Raw genomic sequence first — 27,427 nt, forward strand, 5'->3', positions numbered from 1 at the left:
CTCTTCAGGGTAGTAAGGATACTAGCATCTTTTTACTAAGCATGGGGACTAAACTATCAATGCCACCAAGGTTCGTAGAGTAGGAGATTCTAAGGAATACACTCACTCGATCACCCCCCTCCTACAAATGAGCGAGCTGAGAGTAAGCAAAGACAAAGTAGTGGGAGTTTGTAATTATCTGCGATTGTCACTTTAAATGTATGCACTTTCCCATTTCTGCTTTGATTTCGATAGACCAAACAGCAGTAAAACAAATAAATACACTTTATTTTGATTTATACAAAAGGTAACATTTTTGCTTCCTAAAATATACTGTTATTTGCAATAAAAACTATACTCATTCAGCATGTAAATTTGTCATTGCAACGTCAGACCTTCAAGAAACATGAATGAAACCACTGTTCCACAAATAAGAGAAAAAAGAATATCCAAAGCAAAGCAAATTGATAACGTAATTGTGCTCTCCAATACTATTTACCTGCACACTGTAGCAATTCATGCAGGACTAATGATGGTAAAAAAAAAACACATATGCAATAAGCAGAATGATCGATATCACTGGTCCAGTGACCTCTCACGTTCATAAGAAAGGAGAAATGAAATGACAACCCATCCCTCCAATGTATTCTGAAGAAATGTTTATGGTTACAGAGGCATTGCTGATAGTATTGCTCAAAATGCCTTTCCAAAATTCAGCCGTTTTCTCTACAATGCTGCCCTCTGATTCAGGAGGGTAATAGACAACGTATGAAACAAAGGCCAGTGACTACAGAATTCCCGACAAGGAAAATATTAGCCAGTTCTTGAATTAGCAATATAGAAGAGATCTTACCATCTCAACCTTTAACACACACTCTTGTAACTCAGGAAGCTCCACAGTGGTTCATGAGGGACGGTCACCCAAGAGGACCAACATTATTGTATACAAATATTGGGATGTTTCACCTTGCCTATTTAATTTGGCCTCTTCTAAACGAACTAACCATCATGCTACTTTATCGCACATTTGACTTCCAAGCTATCTCTATAATTCCCAATTTTAGCCACTAAGGAATAACCAAGCTAGGTGAGGAATTCATATAACTCCTGTCTTTAGGGTGCACTTTTGTCCTATTCTGCAACTTCTCTATTCATTATGTCAATAAATGTTATGCTCTATGTAGAGATGTTTTTGCTTTTATTCAGAATCAGGATTTACGGTTGTCCTACATGATCCACACAGCAAGACAGTAACACTCCCCTCACTGTCCTAATTTCTTTCTTCCAAAACAATGTTTCTAATTTTTCCCGAATTAAAAACTGTGTTCACTAAAGGTTATCTATGTTTTTATAGAGCGCTAATCACAGTTGAGGGCCTCCAAGCACTCTGTAGAACGTTTGCGATGCCAACACAGGGTGGAGCTTACTCGAAAAGCCAGGTCTTCAGTTTCTTGTGAAAGTCAAGAACAGAAGGAGGCACCTCTTATGTCTTGCGGGAGGTCGTTCCAGGCTTCAGGGGCCAGGTATGAGGGGTGCTGCCCCCTGCTCTGTTCTTCTGCATGCGCTGAGGTGGTTGCTAGTGAGAAACCGCCAGAGCAGAGGTGTCTGGAAGGTTGGTGGAAGTGAATACGGCTGTTCAGGTAAGCCGTTCCAGTGCTGTGCAGAGATTTGACGGCGTGAGGGAAGAGTTTAAAGTGTACACTTGTGTGTCGGAAGCCAGTGGATTTTCCTAAGGTGTGGTGTGATGTGGTCTCGGCGTAGGACGTTGAGGGCTAGTCTGGCTGCTGCGTTTTGGATGCTGTTAATCTTTGCATCTTCTTTCAGTCCAGATTTTCCTTCAGGTATTGACATCCCATTTCGTCAAGTAGGCATTAAGCTTTGCCCTATTCTTTCACTTTTTCATGCAGTTCCAGGTCTACACTGTAGTAAAACACTTGTGTGCGACAGTATATATAATATAGACACTTCCACTTCAAGGCCTCAGCTGGAGTCTCAACTCTAGCTAAGGTTTCTGAAGGTTCCATTGCTCTTTTGAGTACAAGGTGCAGTAACACACAATGTCCAGACAGTGTCCTCTATCTTAAGCTAAGGATCCATCTTCTGCATGTACCTCCTACAACACGGCTATTCGGACACTTTATATTGCTGCTTTTTTAGCATAGAAATTCAGGGCAAAATGGTATCTCCTTGGGATTCCCACTGAAACATTACTGATTCCTTCAACGACAGAGTGCAAAATTGGTACTATCAAGAAGATTCAAGAAAATATTCAAGAAAAGAAGGGTTTGTCTCATATGCTTACCCTTACTAATATTTAAGCATTTGTTTGGTAGAGTACATATTAAGGTTTAACTTGTGACTGAGTAAAATCAAAGTATTTATTAGGCAACTTCTTCCTTGCTTTCAAAGGGAACTGCTTTTTAAAAGTTACATCAAGATAAAAGGTCAGTGCTAGTGGAGTACAATATTAAAACAGAAGTGACCTGAAACTTTTCAGATATTGGGGGGCCTACTGCTGGGATTTTGAGAAGTAGAGTGCAGTTCCTAAACACTGAAATAATCATTAACGCTGTACTGATCAACATGCTGTTTTCTCATAGCAGTCACAGGCCTCATCAAGTCTTCTGTACTGAAACAGCTAGGTCTAGTCTGTGAAGTCAACATCGCAGTTAGAAAAGGTTGCTTTATCATAATGTTTCAGGTATGTAATTTTTCTGTCACCTTAATGTGCATCTTCCTACTAATCAAATAACCTAAGCTTGGGTAACTGCAAAGTGGTTATGGGGAAAATGATGACTGAAAAGCGGAGATTCCTCTTCATCGCTCTATTCAATAGGAAGTGCGTACTAAGCAAGGTGACTTTTGGGAACACAGTACATGGCTGAATTGCGTAGACATAGGATCCTGCAATAAGAGAATGTCTGCCCCAAAGAAACCTCATGTTGCATGTTAAACTGGGCTCCCTCAAAGTGTTAAATAGATCAAAAGACAAACTTACAATAATTCATGAACTATCTCCATACGTTACGCAAATATAAAAGTACCAATGCAAATACAGACCTTGTGAGCCTCAAGGTGACGTTTTTCCATCTTCATATTACACTTACAGAGCACCTGTGAAAAAATTAAGGGATGTCAGATCAATAAAGAACATAAATTATGCTCTACGTTCGGATTTTGCATCGAAATTATTCAAAGTACTACCTGAGCATGGTCTGTATCAATGTGGTTCTCCATTTCCGACTTGGGGAACGGCTCTCCGCAAAACGTACATACATCAATATTTCTTTTGCAGTGTATTTCATGGATGGTGAAATTCCCTTCAGGAATATCCTTTTTGCTACAAATGAAAAAGAAACATATTTAACTGAATATAAGCAGTATTCTTGAAATCAATTTGTAAGGCTGGATATACACAATCACACAAATATATATATATATCAGGGATGTGGAATTCCTATAGCCCAACGGCCGTGACATATTGTTTGGAGTCAAGGGCAACAAGTTTTTATGTGCATTTCGTCCTTAGGACAAGTAGGCCCAACCCCCTACAGCACAAACCCTTTGGCTGCCAGTTTACAGTACCACATTATAGATCAGGTAAAGGCATTGACTGCAGTTAAGGTAATATTTGTGTCCATGTGTTAATGCTGTTCAAACTTGTATTTATGGTTTATTAATGCAAAGCCTTTATTATTAGGGTGAGCGCTTTAAGTAAATGTTGGAAGCTCAGATAGCACTACTAACAGTTGCTTCAGGATAAAAACGTGTACACAGGTTTTCACTGTTTTCAATATGAGGCTATGTGTACTGCTCCCAGAATGCTCTCTGATTATAATATGTTCACAAAAAAATGCAAAAACATTTCACTAAACTACTGTAAAATGTTAGGCACCATTTCTTTGCAACATCATTTAGTAAAATGTGTTGATGTATGCTAATATTTCCCCCATAATTTGTAATGGAAAATCAGTGTAACCATTTTTAATAAGATTATGGGAAACATAAAAATAAACAAGCATTAGTAAAGCCAGTAGGTCTGAAATTGTTGGTCAGCCTTTTGGTTTTGTCAATGCCTGACTGGTTTTGGCATGGTTTTTGTTAAACCTTATTGGTGTGGGAGCTGCCGGGCCCCTTACCATTATAACAAACATTTGCAAAAGGAAAAATAGTTTTGGTCTACAAAAGAACACATTGCCACAGTAGTTTCTGCCACTGAACAAAATGACTGTGTTGATAAGCTCCTTGTGAAAGAACAGAATGCTGTCCCTCACAGTGAAGCTAGCTGAGAGAGAGAATTTTAATAAACACAAAAGGCCATGGTTAAAGCCAGACCTAATTAGGGGCCCAATTATTAAATAAAGTGTCAGAAGTGCACCTACGACCTTGCATTAAGTGCAGATGTACTACTTTTGTGAATTCACAAGACTATGCACAAGTAGGTCAAGAAATAGTACTATTTGTAAATAATAATATTTGTGAACTGCATTTCAGAATGAGCAAATAGGTATAGATTTGCTCAAGCGAAAACCTGGGGACAAGTAGATTTTGTTACAGGACAAGTAGATTTATGAAGCAACCTGCCCCATGGACAAGTAGATATTTGATTAAATTCCACACCCCTGATATATATGTATATGGGCAGGATATAAATTAGAGGGGTTATTTCAGTTGGAGTGATTACGGAACGAACATGGCTTGGCATGCTGCCTCTGAGGAAGGAGATTTTTTACTTTGAAACGCGTCAGGCAAGGCATGCAATGATTAATTTGTCTTTCACTGAAGTTGTTCCTGCGCTTTGGAAAGACTTGTTGGGAGTGCATTCTGCTAAAGGCAACTTGTGAGACTGAATATAAAACGGCCAGCCAAGTCGGGGAGTGCACCATTGTAGGAGCCAGTGCAAGTCCTGTGGCATTCAGATGTAAAGCACCATGTGGGAGCAACGAGTTGCGCTTTACTTTGGGAACAATCTTTTGTGACTGTACATTTAATGCTAAATAAAAGAAAAGTATGCTGTTTGAAATACGAGCATGTTCTGTTTTTCCGGACCCACGAGGGTTTAACAGGGACTCCAACTCCTGTGATGCATTACTTTCAGTGGCCCACCTGGGCAGGATATAAATTAAAGGGGTTATTTCAGCTTGAGTGATTACGGAACGAACATGGCTTGGCATGCTGCCTCTGAGGAAGGAGATTTTTACTTTGAAACGCGTCAGGCAAGGCATGCAATGATTAATTTATTTGTCTTTCACGGAAGTTGTTCCTGCGCTTTTGAAAGACTTGTTGGGAGTGCATTCTGCTAAAGGCAACTTGTGAGAATATATATATTCCAAATCAAACACCCTAAGGGACCAAAAGGGGTTTTACCCCTGTGGACGCTGCAAAGCGTGTGTTGGGAGCAAGAGGGTTCTAGCGTACGTAATATCAGAAACAGGGAAGAAGATACTTATAAAGAAATTCATCACCTGCAGTACGCAATATGCAGTTTATTGCTTGCACTGTCCCTGTGGCCTTCGCTACATCGGCAGCACAATCAAGGAACTGAAACTGAGGATATTAGAACACCTCAGGGCTATAGACAAAGCAGATCCCAGTTACCCTGTGGCTCGCCACTTTGCAGAAGTGCATGGCCGAGACCGTAACCATCTACAATACTTTGCCTCGACACAGTACCCCCAAATATAAGAGGGGGAGACCGTCTGAGACGACTCCGTAGATTAGAGTCAAGATACATCATAGATCTCTCTACAAAGTATCCAAAGGGTCTCAACAGTGGGGAGGAAATGGCTTTTCACCTCGGAAAATGAAATCTGTATATACTTAATCACAATATGTGTGTATATATATGTAAATAACATGAGATCGTATAAACTGCATCTGCTTATGGAGAGAGAGGGATATATAGAAATTGAGCTAGGCTCTTTGGATATTTACTGTGTTAGCAGAGATTGAAATTTGACCCTTCCTTTGATATACTGTATATACACTGTAAATAATTGAATTTAGAGATATGAACGTTGACAGATGCCCTGTCTGGGATGCTTTGGGATCAGAGCACTAATTGTACAGTACAGCATTTATATGAGAATAATTTCTTTAGCAAGTTCATTTATCTCTATAATTTCTGGACATACGATCAAAAGTACATACATATATCTTTTTCAATAATTCTCTAATCATATTTTTCATAATTGTTTCCATATTATGTGATGATTGAAGACATTAAGATGAATTGTAAAATATAATGTAAATGAGAGAATTAATATGAAAATTAATTAATTGCTTCTTAACATGAATTCTCGGCAAGGGATATGAATTGAATTTGTATATTTGCACATAGAAGCACTGTTATGTTGAGATCAAATGATAGAGGACATTAGCCGATCCACGGCTTTATAATTTGTTGATATTTCATACAACATGGAATACACAATATATCCCCTGTCTCTGTGCATTAGCCCATCCATGGGACTTATTTCAGACCCTGTATTTACTATGGTCAAATGCATTTAAAACCATTCAAAGATGGCGCCTGCAGTGAGTGCAGTGGGGTCAGTCCTCTATCTCTTTCTGTGCCAAAATAATGCTTTATTAACACACTGGCAGTTGTAAATATGTAACTCACACTGACGAAGGTAGAAGACCGAAACGCGTCTGTGTAACCCTCGCCAAGAATAAAACTTGCGTGTTGAGAAGAACTCCGAGTGCGGTCTATTTTTTCCGGAAAGGGAGAAATTTGGAGCTCGAACGAGCACAAACACACACAGCTCGCTTAATCTTGCCGACGGCCCCCCAGCGCCTAGAGACCCTTACGGGTGATTGTGCGCTTTACAAATGTGGACTTTATATATATATATATATATATATATATATATATATATATATATATATATATATATACACACACACACACACACACACACACACACACACACACACACACACACACACACACACACCCCCCCCCCCCCCCCCCCCCCCCCCCCCCCCCCCCCCCCCCCCCCCCCCCCCAGAGTTCAGATAGGAAAACAGCACTCGTAAACCAACTGGTGCTCGCACTCGTATTTATTGAAACAGAGTAAACGACTCGTTTCGGCTTCAAGCCTTCCTCGGTGTCAGTTACACTTTGCAGATGAGCCATACATATTGTGTGTGTGATATGTCAGACATAGAAGACGGACCACATTCTCAGCACGTCTACGGGGGCCATCTTTGAATGGAGTTTGATGTGTATATATATTTTCTTACAATATAGCGTTAATTGGCTCGGGGTTACCGAGATGTCCGGAGACCACCGATTGCGAATGTTGGCTGCATTAGAGATTGGAGGTATTTCACCTACATGGGGTGCTTGATTGTCGTAATGACGGCCCCTACTCTACTGCGGTCACGTCCACATTGGTAGCAGCGGCACGAGGGGACTCCGAAAGGTGCCATGGATGTTGGACATCATGTGGAAACTAGCATCACCTACCTGCAGATTTATCACACGCCCGCACCTACGTGTTTCACTGCTCCCCATGCCGCCAACCCAGGTGCATATTCATGATGCACTCTGGGAATTGTAGTTGGTGTATTTGGCGCAATGAACAGGTGTGCGAAAACGAACTTTGATTTGGGGGAGGAGTCATCAGGGCGTGTTACTACAAACTGAGCAGTATTGGGCACATTTGAAGCAGAACTCCATGCAGATATGGCGCTGAGGAAGGCTTATTGCTGAAATGCATTCACTGATGCTGCAAAGTTCCAAATAAAGCGGTTCTCCTTGCTGAAATCCCCTTTGATCTTTTCGGAGAGATGTGGTGGAATATATATATATATATATATATATATATATATATATATATATATATATATATATATATATAGATATAGATATAGATACGCAAATGTCCTCGGCGGGGGGAGCAACAGTAAACTGGTGCTGGCGGCAGGATAAGGACACTCCTGCAGTTTTTATGTTTTAGCAAAAACAACAAATCATGCTGCACTCCTCCTGAACGGTTTCAAAAAGCTGGTTTATTGACCCATTTCTATCTCGCACTCCTTCGCGTTTCGAACTTTACAGTTCCTGTTCACGGTAGCATTACAAGTCCTTCATTGATTTCTACTTATTTATACCGAGACTCCACTGTTGCCATTATGAGGCCTTGTGGGTTCTGTAGTTTCTAGTTGTTTTTACCAATTATCTATGGCGCTGCCTACCGGTTTTACGCTTTTCCTCCCCCTGTTCATTGTGGAAAAATCAATACCTGAGTGGTATGACAGCAAGGGCTGGGGTTAATCCAACTAAATTGCATAATTTCCACACGCCCCTGACTGTTTGTGATCGTCATTTCAGGGATGAGTGCCTGTAATCCTAGTTTGTCCGGATTATTTTAAATTTGAATTTCTGAGCTGAGTGCTCATTACAATGATTCAGGGTATGTACTTGGCGTATTCACCGCTAGGCCTGTTCCATAGATATAAATAAACAATATAAAATAATATTGATAACTACTGGTAAACATGTAATACATCATTTCACTTCCAACCTTAAATTAAACTCAATATTTTTGCATTCCAGTTCTAGTGTTTTACAAATGTATTGAAAAGTCCGTATGAATCATAGCCACCGAGTTTGCAGCAAAGATTTGGATACTCGCGTATTTACATTATAATACATGGAATTCTGTGTTAAGAGTTACTGTGTGGTAAAGAGTCTCATAAGTGTACATGCATTTCCTCATCTGCGTTCAGACCTCCTGGAACCTTGGTTTTAAAGAGGATGATCAGTTTTTATTCTAGGCGTCTCAATTTTTTAAGCCTGCTACCCCCTCTTTCGTGTTCCATTACCATGGCAATGCCTGAATATTTGATGTTTTGCCAGGTTTTTTTTTTTTGTGGCTGATCATGTGTTTTGCTATAGCATATGATGTATCCTTGTTTTGGATCGCTCTGATATGTTACAGTATTCTTTTTTTTAGAGCACAGATGGTAAATCCAATATAGCGCTTGCCACATTCACATTCAAGTAAGTAAACTACAAAGTGAGATTCACACGTGATTTTGGTAGTTACTTCAAAGGTATTTCCATTGGGGTCTTTTAGTGATTTTAGATTTCTTCCAACTTTGCATGCCTTGCAGGACATACATTTTGTAAAGCCTCGTTGATGCTTTTACAACCAGGTCTCAATTTTTCTCTCAGTAAAGTGACTGTTCACCAGTATATCCTGGATCGATGGTGCTTTCCTGTACGAAATCAGCGGTTGGTCTCCAATCCGATTTCCAATATCTGGATCCTTTTTGAGCACGTTCCAGTATTTATTGAGTGTCTTTTTGATTTGAAAAAAGCTTTCATTCGACTGTCAAAATCAGACGGGGAATGTCCTCCTCATCTTGTTGGTCTGGTTTCTTCTGGACTATAAATGTTTCTGCTCTTGTTTTGGTGCGTGCCCTTTCTTCCCCACGAATGAGGTCACTGTTTGTAACCTCTCTTGGAGAAGCTCTTCAAATTTGTTCTCCATTTCGGTTGTTTCTGAACAGTTTCTCTTCATTCGGAGAAATTCTCCGTACGGAATACTTCGTTTTAAGGATGTCGGATGAAAGCTGGACCCATGCAGGATGAGGTTGGTAGATGTTTTTTTACGAAACAGTGTTGTTTGAAGTTTGTTGTTTTTTATGTTAACTTGTGTCTCCAAGAACTCTATTTCCTTTTCTTGGATATTAAAGGTAAATTTGAGACCCACTTCATTGCCGTTGAGGATTTTGATGTATTCCAGAAGTTTAGTTTTTGTACCCTTCCACTGAAGAAAAAGGTAGTCGATAAACCTTTTTATTATTATTATTATGTTTCTTATATAGCGCCTGAATCGACCCCCGAAGGGGTATCTCCGCGCTTGCCTTGGGAACCCGTCCTGGCTTTTCCCTGTGAGATAGCCCCTACAGGGCATCCCCAAGGTGAAAGCCAGGCATCCCGCCGCAGGGGGGCCGTTGTGGAGATTAAGCAAGCTTAATGCCCAGAGTTGCAGAGTGTGAACCCATGATTAGGTCAGGCACCGAAGCGAGAATTATCGAGTCCATGGACATTTGAGCTCAAGACCCTGCCGCGTCGGGAATTGAACCCTGGTCCCGGGTCTGACCTCTGCTTCAGGGTCTGCCTGCTCTAACCAGTGAGCCACACTTCTCCACCTTAACCATAGTACCACGTGAGTGGTGTATGGGTCGTTTTCTTGGAGAGAAGGAAACTCCCATGGCAGTCCCACGTGTCTGCGAGTACATTTTGTTATTGAAAGTGAACACGTTGTTGGTTAGGCATGTTTTAATCATGCTCAGGATCATTCTGGTGTGTTGGATCTCTAATAGGTCTTTGTTTTAGAAAGTAGGAAATTGCATTCAAGCCAATATTATGGTCTATAGACGTGTACAAAGAAACAACGTCAATTGTCACCAGTAGGTAGTCTGGTTGCCAAACAGTGTCCATAGGAATTCTCAAAAAATCACCTTTGTCCTTTATAATGAACTCAAGGTCGGAACTATGGGGCCAAAAAGAAATCCACGTATGATGCTATGTTTTCAAATAAAGATCCACAACTTGATATTATCGGACGTGCTGGTGGTTTTTGTAATGTTTTGTGCACTTTTCGAAAGAAAGTTTTCAAATCAAAAAGACACTCACTAAATACTGGAACGTGCTCAAAAAGGATCCAGTTGGGGGAGGAGCCAAGATGGCGACCGGAGCGGACCTGTAGGCTCCCGGCTCCGCTGGTCATTTCTTGCCGCGCTGGCATCCTGATTCACATCCTGGCGCAATCGCTCGCAGATTGTGTGCGAAGCGGCGCTGATCCCGACGGCGCTTTCCCGGACCCCCGGCCTGCCCGGCAGCTGAAGATATTGGTCTCCTAACTCACGGCCCCGGACCCCGCTTCCGTGGGCTCCTCCTGCCGTGCCCCTGAGACCGGCGGCCGGCCGGAGAGCTCCGTTGGCGCCGGCTGCTGTGGCACTGATGAGACCCTTGCGAGGCGCTGCCTGAGCCCAGCCACCTATTCAGACGTGGGGCAGACGGAAAGAGGACGGCGCGCACGGAGCTGCGGATCCCCATCGTAACGGAGCCTTTGTTCGAGGCGGAGGATACGGGGAGAGGACTGTCCGGCCATTTTGGGTCGCAACTTGCTTATTGACCCCACGCCTCGCTGCCCGGAATTGCCGAGGGGCGCTTGGTCTGCACGGACGATCTCTTGGGTGCGGCGCAGGGTGCTCCGCCTGAAGCTAAAAGGGGGTATGCTGCTTATCTCCTTGGCCCGGTGAACGTCGTGGTGATTGGTCACAATGGCTTTGCATGACGCCATGTTTTGTGAGGTGATGCGCCCGTCCACGACAGCGATCAGTGTTGCCCTCTCTGCAGGTGAGCCCGACATTCGAGAGGTTCCTCGGGGACATGAGGTCCAGGGACTGCAGCCTAATATTACCCTTGGCACTATCCTGGCGGCCCTGTGCATCCTCCGTGCAAAAGTGCGCCATTGCTACCGGGACTGGGGGGACAAGCTGGACAACATGGCGTCTACGCAGAGGTGGGGCGCTGCTGTTCTGGGTTTGCAAAGCTGCCACCTGCCACCACCTTTCATGGATGGGGCGACAGCGCTTTCTCCTGCCTGCTATACATTTGAGCTCGCCGTCGATCTTGCTGCCGCCCAAGATCACCAGCTTGACGACTCCGCCCGAGATACTTTGTTTCCCCTTTCAGTGAAGAACGCAACATTGTGGCCGGACTCTCTATCGTGTGTGCCTCGAGAACTGTCTGTGGTGCTGCAGCTGCCATCTCCTCCTGCACTGTGCCTCCTGCCTACACTGCCTACAACGTCGTCTGCTCCTGTTGTTATTCTGGACCATTCTGCTATACTCGACGGACTCCCTGGTGATCCACCGTGGCCATTTTGGGCTCCCTTATTGTTGTTCTCTTTCCTCTCGCCATTTTGCTCCTTTGTTCTGCGGTGGGCGGGCCTCTCTTGGGAAGCGCATCTAGGGGTATATCCACGTTCGGGTCAGGGCTAGGGTGCTTCTCCTGTTGTTGGCTGCTGGGCTGATGGACCGGGGTTCGGGATTGTTTCTTGCGTCCAGATTATTTGACCGCTGTTGATTATTGTTCCACTTCTGTGTTTGCCTTATTGTCTGCGGCTTGTCCTGCATCGGGGGTGGAAGGTGTATTGGTGACTGGTGGAAACCGGGTTGCCTGGAATTGATCCTCCTCCTGTTTTTACGCTGCAGTGTTTTTACATCCTGTTTTTTGCATTATTGTTGCGGGGGGGTGGTGTTTTATGTCTGGTTCGCTGACTCCTTTCCTCTCTTCTTTCTTTCTTCTCTCTTCTCTTGTTTCTTCTCTTTCCTTGTTATTGTTCCCTTTCTTCTTTCTATATTTCGGGTGACTCTGGGCGACAGGCACGCTGTTTAGTGGGGTAGACCGTAGCCATTACAGTGATGTAGGGTGGGGGGGGTGTTTGTTGTTTTAGTTTGTTTTATTCTATGGTCCCTTTTTGCCTTTTTCAGGGGGTGGGCTGTGTCCCTTGGTGTCTGTTCCTTTGTCTCATGAGCGTCTGCACTTTCTTCCTTTTCGGGGTGGGTGGGCTGTACATATGGCGTCCACTTTATTCGTTTTTTGATATTCTTTGTCGATTTTGCGCCTGTTATGGGCGTGTGAGGTCTCTGGGCTCTGCTCTGCTGTGTTCGTCTGCCTGCGTAGGGGGTTGTTCCCTCCCGCCCCCCCCCATTTTTCTTTTTGGTATATGTTGCATGACGCGCTGATAGATATGGTTGCTGCCTCCTTCATTCGAGTAAAATGTAAAATGAAACCTCTTTATCCTGGCGCGGGCGATGTCATGATTTTTTGCTTCCATCCTGATTTTATCCTGTTGTATACATTGCTTTATTTTTTCATCTCCTGACTTTGCGGCCGGCCCCTGTGGTTGTGGGCCAGCGCTTGTACCTCTACTTGTCTTTCAATAAAGGTTTTTAAAAAAAAAAAAAAAAAAAAAAAAAAAAAAAAAGGATCCAGTTATTGGAAATCGGATTGGAGACCGACCGCTGATTTCGTACAGGAAAGCACCATCGATCCAGGATATAATGGTGAACAGTCACTTTACTGAGAGAAAAACGGAGACCTGGTTGCAATGAGAAATTGAGAAAATGTTCAGTTTTAACTGATTTGTATACTTGTCACAACTATTGTTTCTTCTTTTTCTTTTTCTCAAACAGGGAATTTGAATTTGCCCATTCACCGTATTTACTTGGCACAGGCTGCACTATTTCCTTTCCCTCATCACATGAGCACAATGTCTTTTTTGATGAACATTATGGCAAGATGAGATCAATTTCACTTTTCATGATACTTGAGCAGCATCGTATTTGGACAGCGAAGAGAGTGCATGTGTATTTTACATAGTTACGGTCTATAATTGTACTGGTCGACAGAAGCAAATACTGAATGACACAACTTGCGCATGTATTGCGGGTATTATATCGCTTGTGGACTGCATAATCATGATGAACAACATTATGACCACATTGGACAATGAAATTAAATGTATTTAACATGGTTACTGTTTACAACACTACGTTACAGGTTGCGCCTCCTAGCACATTATGTGCACAAAAATATTTTTTATTTGCGTTGATTACAAATAGACTTCAAAGGATTTAATGCATTAAGCTTGGCAAACAATTGTTGAGCAGTGTATGCTAACTGACATGATATGTTTTCTGTTACCAGCAGTATTTATTATGAACACATTGTCCAATCTCAATATGGCTGCTCTTGTTTTACCCTTTGGTACGACGTTATTCTAGTCCCCTTTTCATGTTTTAACTTCACATGTGAACTTTCAATTGCCGAATGCTTTATCAATATTGTTGTGAGCACCATTCCAGTTAACGTGAACAAGGCTTCTGGCAAGCCGAAACATGTTGTTTTTTGGAATAAACACCCTTGGAATATGAGCTGATGTGTGGACATTTACTGAGAGCGTACTGAAGTGCTTTTTCGACAAGGATGGAGATATATATATATAGCCTGAGATAGCGGGATACAGAGGAAACATCTGTGGTTACAGGTGGTCTTTCCATTCTTTAGCAACTGTAGGAAAGATTAATGTTCAGCAGAAGAAAAAAAACACAACCAGAAAGACCACAACCCTCCCCCCCCCCGCCTCTACTCATCTCAATCACAATGCCATGACCCCATTGTAGTACAGATGAAACCTTATCACCTATGCAAGAGCAGAGAACTCCTTAGTGCAGAAGGCTGGGTTCACAGGTCTTTATTTCTGCTGATAGCTTTTCAAGGTAGAGAGCACAGAAGCTACAAACTGAGCCCTGCCCTCCAGCAACTGAGTTTTTAATGAATGTATTCTGTCCATCCAAGAAGTACGGCTTTCTGCACATAATGCAGCTGGTCTTAAACACTTGAGAGCCTGAAGGGGCAATCAGTGCTGGGTGGGGAGACCTGATGTGATGGAATCAATGATGGCCTCTGTACGGAGAATGGCAGCCCAGTAGAAGGCTTTAAGAGGTCTACACATGGGAAAGATAGATCAAGAGGACATTGCCTCAATGACACACAGATACAGATGAAAGTGGACTGCCTACTGCTGCATGGAAACCCACCATTGAGTGGGGAGATAATTCCAGGGTATATGGGGAGATCATTCCAGGGTATATGGAGAGATCCATTTCTGGGTAAAGATGCCACCATTTGTTTTGCTAAGGAACTGCGGTCCCTCACAACATGGAATTATGACTGTAATTAACAGGAATACAATGATGTATATATATGTTCATATATACAAATGGATATTAGGATTTATTCTGAAAAATACACAAAGACATACAAGTGGAAAACTTTACTTCGAAAAATGGTGTTACCAAACTCTGGCATTGCGCATATTGGCCAAGATACAATTTAGTGATTAGGCCCAAAAAAAAATACATAGGAGCACAATAGCAAATATTAGTAACAAAAATTATAGGTTTGTGTCAAGAGGCTGAAGTCGAGAAGTTTCAATCCCTTAAGATAATGGAATCATCAGGACATAGCACTTGGTGCTGGAGAAGAATGCCATAGGAGAATGATTATCAGGTCCCTCAAGGAATATGTGCAGGGATTCCCAGTCACGATTTTTTTATGTCGACGTGATTGACATATAATATTCGAGGAAGTAATTATTGCTGCTAACAGGGAGCCAAGGCATGCCAAGATCAGGGAATTGCAAATTAGAGTCCTTCGTGATCTAATATTCTGGCGAAATTATTTTAAGTCAATCGCCTCGACAGAATGATTTTTCTTTTTTACATCTGCAAATTATGCAGAAGATGATGGATTGTGTGGCAAATGTGCCAGATCTATACTTAAGCAAAAAACGCTGCGGCTGTCCAATCACATAATTCCAGTGGCCCGCCTATAGAGGAAAAAAATAGAAAAGTAATTTACCAATTTCCACATAGCCGGGTTTCTGATTCAGTTGCAGACGCCATCGTGAAGAAATCCTGAAAAACAACAAAAGCATTTCAGTCAGAGTTCTATAAAAAAAAACGCCTTTCGACATGACTCAGCAGTTGTTTGCCTGCTTATTACGTAGAAATGGTTCTGCGATGACTCGCCCTGAGCTTCTCAAACAAACAACTCCGATTACATCAACCACCATGAGCAGGTTAGCCAAAGGATTTATTTCAGTTTGTGGACGCCGGGCCCTGCCTTAAACCCAGACGATGCATAAATCAACACTGCTGCTCTTTGTAACATACCTCACTAGCTCAGCCTTTGACTGATATTTACACGCATGTTCCTAGCACAAAACTGAGCAGCAACCTGATACACACTGTACGGCCGAAGTCAAGTGTACCCAAGTGACGTCACAGCAGCCGATGCCGTCTCCCTGTGCTGCTGAGCACACCGGAAGAGTTCTGGACAGCTACTTTTTTCGGCCTGGGCTCCATAAAAGCTACCCTAAATAAATGGGTGTAGTGGACTGGACAAAGCCTACCGTGAGTGTACAGAAAAATAGTTATGTCGACAACAGACAACAAACTGTAGGCGAGATCTAAAATGAAGGGACTAACAGGGCCTCAGTAAAACTTTGAACCCACAAACATTGAAGCCTCCCGGCCTCACCGGGCACTTGTAACACCTTTGGCGTTCATAGAGGCCCACAATGGCGACAGCCTAGCTCTCCGCACAAAAAGGCACATTTAATGGACTGTGTAACGCCCGTAGCCCCTCACTGAGATCCTTACCCAATCACAGGCGGGCCAGGAAACTCCTGAAAACTTAACTTTTCAGACTTTTTATATGGACATTACAGACGTTCATGACACAAGACCGCATAACTTCAGCCATGTGCATATACCATATCTGGCTTGAGACTTTTAACCATGCACCACTTATATATATAAAATTTCTATGGCAAAATGAAACCCCTCATTTTGTTCCCTTTCAAATTAAATGTATTAAGTGTTACCACTTTATTCCAATCAAGATGACTTCAGGTGTGCCATACTTTTGTCATAAGTAAGACTGTTAGCGCTCTAGTTGTTCTTTAGAACACTCTGGGACATTCTGGCATTGGGCTATAGTTGGGCTACATCTGGCTGATATTTGGGCTACATTTGTTTTTTTTCTGTCTCTGGTGGCCATCTTTGGGCTACATTGGGCTCTAACATATATATAGCCCAATATATATTTTTTCAAAGTTAATTTTCGTAAAAACCACTGGAGCATATATCTTGAGACATAGCAAAGGCACATCGGGGTACCAGTCCCTACCATTTTGCCAAGTTTGGTGGAAATCCATTCAGCCGTTCGGGCTAAAAGTGAGTCCAACCGCCCTATGGAAATTAACATGGGGAAAACACGTTTTGGGACCCCCCCTTTTATCTCGGCCCCCGCTTGACTGATCCCCCCGAAACTTTCAGGGAAGGAGCGGAGCGCAGCGAGGCAAAGTTAAGGAAAATTACAGGCAGATCCCTCATTCGGCGCCAAAGTTATTCCCAATAGAATGTTGCCGATTTCCTATGGAAAACGATCCTAACTATAACTACCTACTGGTGACCGCCAGTAGGTAATATATATTAGCATTATATTTATTATGTAGTATATGTATAAACGTGTGTGTGTGTGTGTATATATATATATATATATTAGACTAATGTTCTGATTTGTTACCTTTGCCTCAACTTGTAAAGCGCTCTGATATCCTTCGGGATCAAGTTCGCGCTATATAAAACTTTATAAATAAATAAATAAATTTAAATAACTGAAAGGTCAAAACTCAAAAACAAAGAAATACAAACTATCAAATTATATATGGGTGGGGATCAACCAGGAGGAATTTTCCTCATTAATTTCGAGTGGTGTCAGACGAGAGTGACGCTCCAATATTTTGTCTTCCAGCATTTCCAATCTGGTTTCTCAATTGCCTAAACTGCTACAAACGTCCCACCAAACTTTTGAGTATGGCTCTAAGAATCTGAATTAATATGAACCAGGAAAGTCAGGTGCATCTTAATCCTCTTATCGTGTAGTAAGCAAGCAAATTAAACGTCCAGCCATCGCTTTATAGAGGAGACTGCTTGACCATTTATTTTACTGTCAGATTTCACCCAATCCTCAATTATCAGTCAGGAAAATGGTGCAATTAAACACACAGATTCTCTTTTGCTCAAACCTTAGTACATAGCTCTGAACACTTGACATAGTTTTAGACAGTGTTGCTATTGCCATTTTCAATGTTTAAAACATGAGTATTTACTACACCATTTTTATCTATTTTTTATAAATTTTATTTTTACAACTGGTTTCCCTTTACACAGATCAGTTCACACCCTTTTACTCTCACCTAATGACATTCCCATTTGTCCACCTCTATCCCAGTCCTGAAACAGCCCACCATTCTGATAACCCAACTTCTTCAGATTCCCTGCTTGTTTTCCTCCACTTTTGGCAGAAAAAGGGATTAAAACCCTTTATCCCAGCAAAGCAGTTGTAATTAGTGAATTAACTTTCTCTTGTGAGGGTACTCTCTACGTAACACTGGTATTTAACAGTTTCTGCATGAATGAAGAGTGTCCTGTAGACTTCTATTTTTAGCACTTATATTGTTTTTCTCAAGAATGTTTAACGAATATAAAAAATAAAAAACATTCAAATTCAGCAAGAATTAGTCAAATGAAATCTCACATCAGTCAGATCCTTTAAATATAAGCTTCCAATTCTTACTCTATTTTTAGCAAGGATACTTAACCTGTTTCAGAGACATCAACTCATTTGCGAGAGTTTGAGCTATTGTCATTGTAAATGACTGTCTTTTCCCTATGTGTTTTGGTTTTGACTGTAGTGGATGTATGTGGTGTGGACTTATGTGGGTTGTATAGGAATGGTTAGTTGTGGTATGATGTTTGAATCTGTGGTCTGTACTAGAGGTATATGGTGTGGTGAGGTATATGGTGTGTTGTGGAATGGGGTTGTGTATTTGAAATACTTGGGGTGGAATTATGTGGTATGTATTGGAAACAAGTGACGTGGAACTGTGTGGCGTGGAGTGAAATTATGCTTGTTGGAATTATGTTTTAAGGTGTGAAGTGCATTAATGTGGATTGCTGGCATGTGGCATATGGTGCATTTATGTGGGGTGTATTTATGTTTTATTGAGTAGAGTGTAATAATTGTAGTGTAATTATGTGGCGCTGAGTGGTACTATGTGGAGTGTAATGTGGGGTGCAGAATGGGAGGTTGTAGGAAGCTGGCTCTGTATATACTATACCAAAGTGAGGTACAGTGTGCACAGAGTCCAGTGGAACCCCAAAGGTAAGCAAAGGTAACAGTAGATAGCACCTTACTCTATTTGGGGTAGAGTGGTCGAGCAGTAAGGCTTTATCAGAGGGTAGTGTTAAGCATTTGTTGTACACACAATCAGAACATGATATCACACACTCAAAGACTGAACTTCAGACCAATTGGTTTTTATATACAAATATTCTTTTAGTTATTTTATTGTCTAGAACCAAGCAAGCATGGCATAGGTACGCAATAAATACTTTACAGTAGTAATGCAGTTTGTAAACAGTTTGGATTGTAATTGTATATGGCCTTTGTTTTGATTACAGTACTGTTACTGAAAATGCAATGCTTTGGAAATACAGTACATATACTTTTTTTTAGGCTTTTTAGTAAAATGACCAGTAGATTAGATTAATTTGCAGTTTACTTGTCTGACACAGTGCAGTATACCTGGATACTGCACTGGGACATTTCCTGCAAACAGGTAAGTAAAAGTGTTTTGGTTATGGAGTACAATTTTAAAAAGATTTCTTAGATTTTCCAATTCCACACTTAGAAACTTTTCATACAAAAACAGTCAATGTTATCCTAAGGAGGGAAATAGTATTATCTGTTAACGGGTAAGTTCTTTGTTGTGAGAGTTGGTACTGTGGGGTTAGACTCAGGGGTCCCCCAGGGTCAAGGATGTACTCTTGTTACACCCACAGCGGCACTAGGGCGGTCGGGTGCAGAGTGCGGAGGCCCAATGTTATACAATGGGGGATAGGGGACCTCCGGTTGGTGGCTGCGGACGAGCAGGCAACAGGGTGTGGGAGCAAAGATCCTGGACTTAAGCTCAGGGCAAATGGGGGTTCGAGCCAGCACAAAAGGGGCACCCTCACTGGCACTGGGGAGGCCGGGTGCAGTGTGCTTTTTTGGGGCTGGGCGCACTGTAGCTTTCAATGTGTAGTCTCCGTTTTGGAAAAACACTGCAGGCTCGGAAACGAAGGTTTTCTGGGAGCGACCACCACTTGGAGAGGTAAGGTGGGATGCTAGGCGTTGGTTAGGTACAGTCGGTTGAGCCACCCAAGCCCATGGGGGGTAGGGTGCAGGGATGCCTTTTAGGGTCGGATCTTCTTACTACCTCATAGTTGTGGTTGGGGGGGGGACCTTCCGGTTTGAGGCTGCAGCCGTCAGCTGGAGGCTTGAGGCAGGTCAAGGAATCACCGTATCTCGGGTCAGTATAGCCCCAGGAGACCTCCTCTTGGTGTTGGGCCACTCGATCTCAGGCCAGGGGTGTCGGCTGAAGAGCGGTGCAGACTGGCAGATCCTTGAGGAGCTGGATTCTGGTGGTGAACAAATCCCAGTCGGTTGACCTTACTGAGAAAACTGAAGTCACGAGGTTACCCGGCAGCAACACTGAACAAAGGCTACAAAAGAGCACGCAACCAGCCACGGGAATCGCTCCTTGAGGACAGAATTGACCACCCGAAGAGATCCCTCTGACTTGTGTTACAACATATAGCACCCTTTCTAACACTGTAATGAAATCCATTAACAAAAACTGGAAGATTCTGACCAGTGTCAAAAAAAACTGGGAAAAACCCTTTTTTCCTTCAGGAAAGGATGCAGTATTAAGGATGCCCTGGTCCACACCCGACCTCAACCAACTGCTCCAGTAACAGCAAGATCTGTGACAGACGCATGGGGTTTACCAAGAGTGACGGGTCACTTTCCCTGCGCCAACTGTAGCGTCTGTCACCTTACAACGCACACCAAAACCTTAATACTCGAATCAGGAAAAGTGTGGACACAGAGAGACCACACTAATTGTAACTCTCAAAATGTCATTTACATGATTGCCTACCCATGCAGTCTACGCTACGTGGGCATGACCGGTAGGAGAGTCAAGCAGAGGATCTGCGAGCACAGATCAAATATTAGATGCAAAAAAGTCACCACCAAAATGAGCAGGCATTTTCTTGAATTAAACCACACCACCAATGACATACAGTGGACTGTGATCGAACAGCTGCACACCGGCAACAACATCAGCAACCGCCGATTTGAGAAAGAGCAAAGGTGGGTCTACAGATTGGGGACCCACCTCGTCGGTTTAAACGATGATATCCCTTGGAATTCAGTGATCAAATAAATATTTTTGGTTGTCACTAGAACCTTACTCAAATTGGATACCCCGTGATCACTGCCCTACCCAAATACCATGGCTGATACAGCTTCCGTCATCCTCACCTCTCTAACCCTTATTACAGTTTGTCACCCAATGCACCGTTAATCAATCCATAGCGCTGGTCGCTTACCATCTTCATCGAACCAAGCATTGAGTATCTAGTAATTTACTGAACCTCATTGGTGATAAGATTATTGGATATTGTGCCGAGGCATAACTCTCCCCGATCAAGCACAACTATGGCCACATTATTTGTGGTCTTTGACTTGACACCTTTGACATCCTATGACCTCTGCTTCAGTAAAATGATTCATTGTTCGTCAACCCCTTTGAATCAATAAAGTTACGATTCTACGAGCAGTTGCCATAGAAACCGATCAAAGCCCCGCCATGGAAACCGACCAAACCGCCGTCATAACATGTGACCAACCGCATCACTATGACGATACAGCTTCTGATTGGCTGCAACACGGGGCACCGCCCCTCCGCTTTGGCGGGCGTGGCCCCCCGGAAGCGATCACTGCCTGGCTCGCAAACACTGATAAGCTGTCAACCGAGCCCCGTTCTTGATCGGCGGGGTCCAGTTTGAGGGTGATGCAGGTATACTGAGGGTGCTTGGCGTCGAGGGCGTAAGTAATACAGCAAATTACGACGGACACGAGTTTGGCAGCATTTCATGAAGCTAAGTACCACTAACCTCTCTGATGCAATGTATGTTTATTCCTTTTACCAAGGGTGTGCCAATTACGCTACCACCCCCCTCCTGTGACCCATGGTGTACTCCTATTACACCACAAAAGTGAGACAATTTTAATTTTCATATATAGCGATCGTTTGACTTTTCTAGCATATTGATCGCTTTTGGGAAGTGTACCTTCCCCTTTTAATTCACAAGCTTTTACCATTAGCCATTATCACCAATTCACTCACTTCTAGCACGTTGCACTCCCCAGTGATTAGTGCTTATAATTTCCATGGACAAAGGCGGTGATAAACATATCGTTATAGCGCCACCCACTGTCTTATCACGACGAATGGAGCACCATAGACCAGCTATTGTGATCAAGAACATACATTAACTGTTTGTCTTGTCCTTTATGTACGTCTATGTTCTTTCTCTTTTTTCAGGTGCAGATACCTTAATGCAGGAAGCCTCCTAAACCAGGAGTTTTAGGAAGTCAGTTTTTCTTCCTAATTTTTGCACTTTTTTCACTTTCCTTTTCACTTTCACGTCCCGTGGTAAGGGTGGGCCTTAGCGTGCCCATACCGCCAGGGTTTATTACACGTTTAAGAGTCCTGATGAATGCCTGGTAATTTTACACCGTTTCAAAGGCAGAAACATGTTGACTGACAAATTAATGGAAATAACCACACAATTAACTGTGGACTGTTTTCCCACACATTATTTTTAATATGTCCTAAGTGATCACATAATAAATCATTTTTGATACACTACAGACATTTTTAAACACAACTAATTGTTTATTTCTCACAGCACGCCCTTAACTCACAAAAAAACCTGCTCCGCAGTAGATCTGGCGTTGAAGCACACTAAAGAGGCACTCGGCCTCTTTAGTGGGGCACGATGATGAAGCATGTCATCACCAGGTGGTGAGTGAGGGCTTTCTAAAAACGTCCTGAGTTAGGCCGTCTCCCTTTCTATTGCTCCTTTGTGTGACTTCATTGATACCACAAGATACGCTTTTTGCTTATTGAACAAATCCAATGTTCACAGGAGACAAAGTCTTTGGGATGGAATGCAGACCGGTCCTCCAGGTTTCCTGAGGTTGCTGACTGCAGGACACACCAGGATTTTGCTGGAGCAGGTTCAAGGTTGGGACAGGCCGATAGGGCTGGGGCTAAGACAGTGGGCCTCTTCTTAGCTTCAGCACGACTGTTCGGTCCTTCTTTTCTTCTTCCGGTTTTTTGTCTGAGGAAGCAAGGTTCAGGGGGGACCCTAAATACTAGATTTATGGGCGTTAGTTAGGTAAAATGTTGGGACCAATGGGTCCCTTCCTGGGAGTGGGTACATCCCCTATAATGCCATCCTCCAGTTGGAGGAAGGCCTCATCCTGGTTGGCTGGGTCCCCCCATCTGCAAGATGGGGACTGAGAGTTGTGCTTCAGCTCGCCTCCCCCACAGGACGGGTGGAGTTAGTAGAGGTGGGCACACCTCTCTTCCTCACTTGTTTTTCCTGCCGGTTCTCCTGCCCAAAGTGGGGGTCAGAACAAGTGGGGACCAGTTGCTGAAAGCAGCAAGTGGTCTGAGAAAGCTCACAAATGCAGCAAGCCTTTGAAGCTTCCCCTTCGTGGACCCTGCCCATCCTGGGGGAGGAGGCTCTGGCACCTCGTCCCAGGATGCGCATTGTTTCAGGCGCCCCAGAGCAGCAGTGTGGGTTTGATGTCCTGAGAAGATGGATACCAAACTTCTCAGTTTTCAGTGTAGCCATTATGGTGCTGTGGAGTTTGTAATGACAAACTCCCAGCACCATATACTCTTAAGGGCAGCACTGTACTTACAATGTCTAAGAATGGGCTTAGACACTGTAGGGGTACAGGGCTCATGGACCAGTACCCTCACCACTGGTATAGTTCACCCAACTCGAGGGGTGACTGATCCATGCCTGGGCAGTGGGTTGTAGGCAATGCACACAGGGGTGTGTGCCATGTCGACACTTCACTTTACTCTGCACCAAGATATGCAGCCTGGAGAGGGAGAAGGAGAGGGTGAGAGAGGGAGTGTGTGTGTCTGAACATATATATATATATTCATATTCAGTATGTAGACGTCCAAAAGGCCAGCAGCTGGAAAAGTAGACTAAGCAAGACCCATAGATAGTGCAAGATTATCTTTATTCAGAGACCCAACACCAGTCCGCCATGACGCGTTTCGGCTTCACCAAGCCTTGATCACATGTCCAATATATATATTTTTTTATTTATTTTGTACAGGGCCTCTAAGGGTGGCACAATAAGTGCTGCAGCCCTTAGAGGTCTTCCCTGGTCACAGTGCCCTGGGTACCTTTGGTACCACTTAACAGGGGCTGGCCTGTGGCCAGAGATGCCAATTGGGGGTACAAGGTACAGTTTTGGGGAAAGAACAGCTGGGACCCTGGGCACATCAAGTCAAAGTGCATCAGTAGTCTGGCAAAAAGTGGGGGGTTACTGCAATATAAACACAGCTTCTCACAGAGGTGTTGTGTGGAATTATGTAGCATGAATTGTAATCGTATTTTGCGGCATGGTGTGGAGTAGTATTATATGATGTCGAATTATGTGGCATGTTGCAAAGTTGAATTTTCTGGAATGAAATATGTTTAGGAATTAAGTGGCTATATGTGCAGTGTAAATATGCTGCGTGAAATGTACAAATATTTGTATTTTTCAAAGATAAACCCTGTCATATACAGCTCAGCAACCCTAAATATACATCAGGCTAATTGTCCTGTCTGTACACATTCTTACTCCAAATGTTAGCGATGCTTACTGCTAGCTGGATGACCCCAATGTTTGTACCGCCATTTCTTCGTTTCCAACTTAAGGACTGGTCAACTGTGTTGTGTGATGTTTTGTGAATTGATAAGTATTTGTTCCATTTGTCAATTGTCTAAAATGATGTGTTTATTGTTGTTTTGTTGATTCCCAGCACTTATTGTTCTTGTTTGTGACATGAATTAAATGTCTATCTTGTGTGCTTTAAAAACTAATGAACAAAGAGAAGGTGGACTATCGAGGTAGCTACTGTCTTATGAAAAGTAGTAATTGTAAATGTTCGTCCAAACATTTCTTTTGTTCCCATTCTAAATGTGGCCCTATTTGGACGTAGATATTGCCCAACCCCTCGTTGTTTAAAAAAATATTCTGAGGTCAACCTGCATTTGTGGTAATGGGGCATATATCATAAACTGTGTGGACAGAGTGCAAAATCAGTATAATGTGATATATATATATATATACATAAAAGGCTTGGGGCTATTTTCCTTCAAAGTGATGTGCCTCTGACGAAGAAACCGCCAGGTTTTGAAACGCGTTAGGTGATATGGAGAATGATTTTAACTTTGGACTATGAAAGCTGTATGTAATAAATTCATGGCTATGCCACCCTGCAGTTGGCTCGTTCTCGCCTCAGGGCAAAGTTTTGGTTGGATTTAATTGCGGCATGCCTGGCCTCCGAGAACTTGCCACCACGAGTGTTCTTGTGGGGCCTGACGATGGAAACACTTCACGTCGTGATTTATGGCACAGCAGGGCAGAGAAATGAAACGAACAGCTTCTACGGCCCGGAGGCCCACATGGGTATTTCACTGTTTGTTCATCCGCACTTTGCAAGGAACCCACTGGGGTAAGAATAATGCCCGTCATCTGAGACTACAAGCACCAGCATGCTCGATACTTAGCCCACCTAGGAATAATTGACTCAGTGCATGCGCATAAAAGGCTTGGGGCTATTTTCCTTCAAAGTGATGTGCCTCTGACGAAGAAACCGCCAGGTTTTGAAACGCGTTAGGTGATATGGAGAATGATTTTAACTTTGAACTATGAAAGCTGTATGTAATAAATTCATGGCTATGCCATCCTGCAGTTGGCTCGTTCTCGCCTCAGGGCAAAGTTTTGGTTGGATATATAGATATATATAGATATATATATATATATATATATATATATATATATATATATATATCTCTATCTATCCAGAGGTCACAGATAGAGAATGAAACAGCAAGGTAAGAGTGTCTGTGTAGGGGCAAAGAAATAAATATGCGACAAAGACAGAGCTAGTTAGTATTTGAGGAGAGCAATGGAATAGAAAGATACCCAGAAAAAGGAAAAATGTTGACAGAGCAAAGAGAAGAGAGAAAAAAGAGAAGAGAGAGAGAGAAAATAAGAAATTGTTTGTGTCGAGAGAGGGGAAGCGAAAATGAAGGTAGGTACGTAAAGTAACTTTTCTTAAAAGGAGAAAGAGACAGAAAGATTTTGCACTCGACCTACAGGGCAGGTGTCAAACAGGCCACATCACAGGACCATTACATACCCAGTCTCCAGCAGCAGAGGAAAAGCATCTGCCTCGACACCGATGCAACCTGTCCAATGACCTCAACTCTTCTCTGCAGTAGGGCGGCAGGAGGTCTGTAAGGAACATGAAGCACTCCAGTGACCAGTCAGGCCAACACAGAGGCGCTTCTGCTGTATGCTCTGTCCCATTAGAGAGTGGGCAACCTTCCTTGAAGTTCTAATAAGGAATGTTTGTGGGGATCGGGCAGTAAGACGCAAGTCCCCTGGAACAGTGCTGAGGGGCAGGGTAGTGTGGCAGACTTTGGGGCAATGACCTTTGCTATGGAGAGTAACCTCCGCTCCAACACGGCAAGTCCTTAGAATATACAACCCAAGTCAACTGACCCAACAGCTCATGGATGCATTGTGTGGACAATGGAGTAGGAGAGGCTCAGTGGAGAGCCTGCACCCTCACTTGTGACACCAGACTGACCTTCAGATCAGAAAGCAAACAAATTACCTAGCTGCTCGTTGCCACTTTCATGATCCTTGGGAGGGCCAGAATTAGAGGCACATTGGATGCAACGCCAATTTCTTGCTTATGTAAGAGTTTGTAAAGTGCATTATATTACCCGCAGTGCTTTATACAGAAACATAGAAGTGCAGGTACTCGCTATTCAGAATACCTATTTGCTCTTGAAAACTGCACATACTCTCCTGTTAAACATATTGCAGCAGTGGTAAGAAGTGTAGGTACTCTCCCTTTCAAATTTAAGAAGCGCAGGTACTCCGAACCTACCCGCTTAAAGCACTGGAAGTACTGTAAATGTAAGCTTTTGGGAACCCTTTCGATATGTTAACTGTTAACTAAATGTTTCATAAATTACGGTTGTTTCTTTTAATACTGCCGAATATTCACACCACATAGTGTGCACACGTCCAACGATCTGAATAGCACACGATTGCAGTAAGCACATTATCGGGGGAGAGAGAAAGCAAATAATACAAATGAGTGGGGGACCACGAAATGGAGAAAGTGGAATGGGGGTTACATATGAGAGAGTATTAAAAGAGGAGGGGAAAAGTAGAAAAGCAACAAAAGGATAGGAGTGAGAAAGCGTTGAGGAGGAAAGGGAAAAGATTAACAATTAAGGGAAATGTGATAAAGTGGAAGCAACTAGTAAACAAAAACATGCTAAGAGGCATAGAGAAAGGTCGACAACCTGGGAGGAAATGAGTAATTACCTTACCACAAGACTGTAGCAAAAATAACGAGGGGCTTCATGTACTAGTAAAAACATCCTTCGCAATTAAAGGACAGTCAATATGTCCAGAGCAGAATATGATTTCAGATTCCGTGGGATAGTTTATCTAGAGTCCACTAAGGTACGCGGACAACACGTATCGGAATCCTAAGCATGTGTTTTCGGCAGTACGAAGTCATACGAAATTCACAATAGTAAGGAGACCACGATAAGCTCCAAC

The 27,427-nt window shown here is 42.9% G+C and overlaps 1 protein-coding gene across 2 annotated transcripts in view; it reads right to left on the reverse strand.

Moving 5' to 3' along the window:
- The window catches only part of TRAFD1 (TRAF-type zinc finger domain containing 1), a 239,071-nt gene that overhangs the window by 147,022 nt on the left and 64,622 nt on the right, over positions 1-27,427 (reverse strand). For both annotated transcript variants that reach the window (XM_078667427.1, XM_078667426.1), the window contains exons 2-4: positions 15,437-15,492; positions 3,184-3,319; positions 3,040-3,093 (exon numbers count right to left, since the gene is read on the reverse strand). In XM_078667427.1, coding sequence (XP_078523553.1) covers positions 3,040-3,093; positions 3,184-3,319; positions 15,437-15,480 — 234 coding nt within the window. In that variant the 5' untranslated portion in view covers positions 15,481-15,492. The remainder of the gene's footprint in view (positions 1-3,039; positions 3,094-3,183; positions 3,320-15,436; positions 15,493-27,427) is intronic.

This window comes from Lissotriton helveticus, chromosome 11 (assembly GCF_964261635.1).
Source record: "Lissotriton helveticus chromosome 11, aLisHel1.1, whole genome shotgun sequence".
NCBI classification, from domain to species: Eukaryota; Metazoa; Chordata; class Amphibia; order Caudata; family Salamandridae; genus Lissotriton; species Lissotriton helveticus.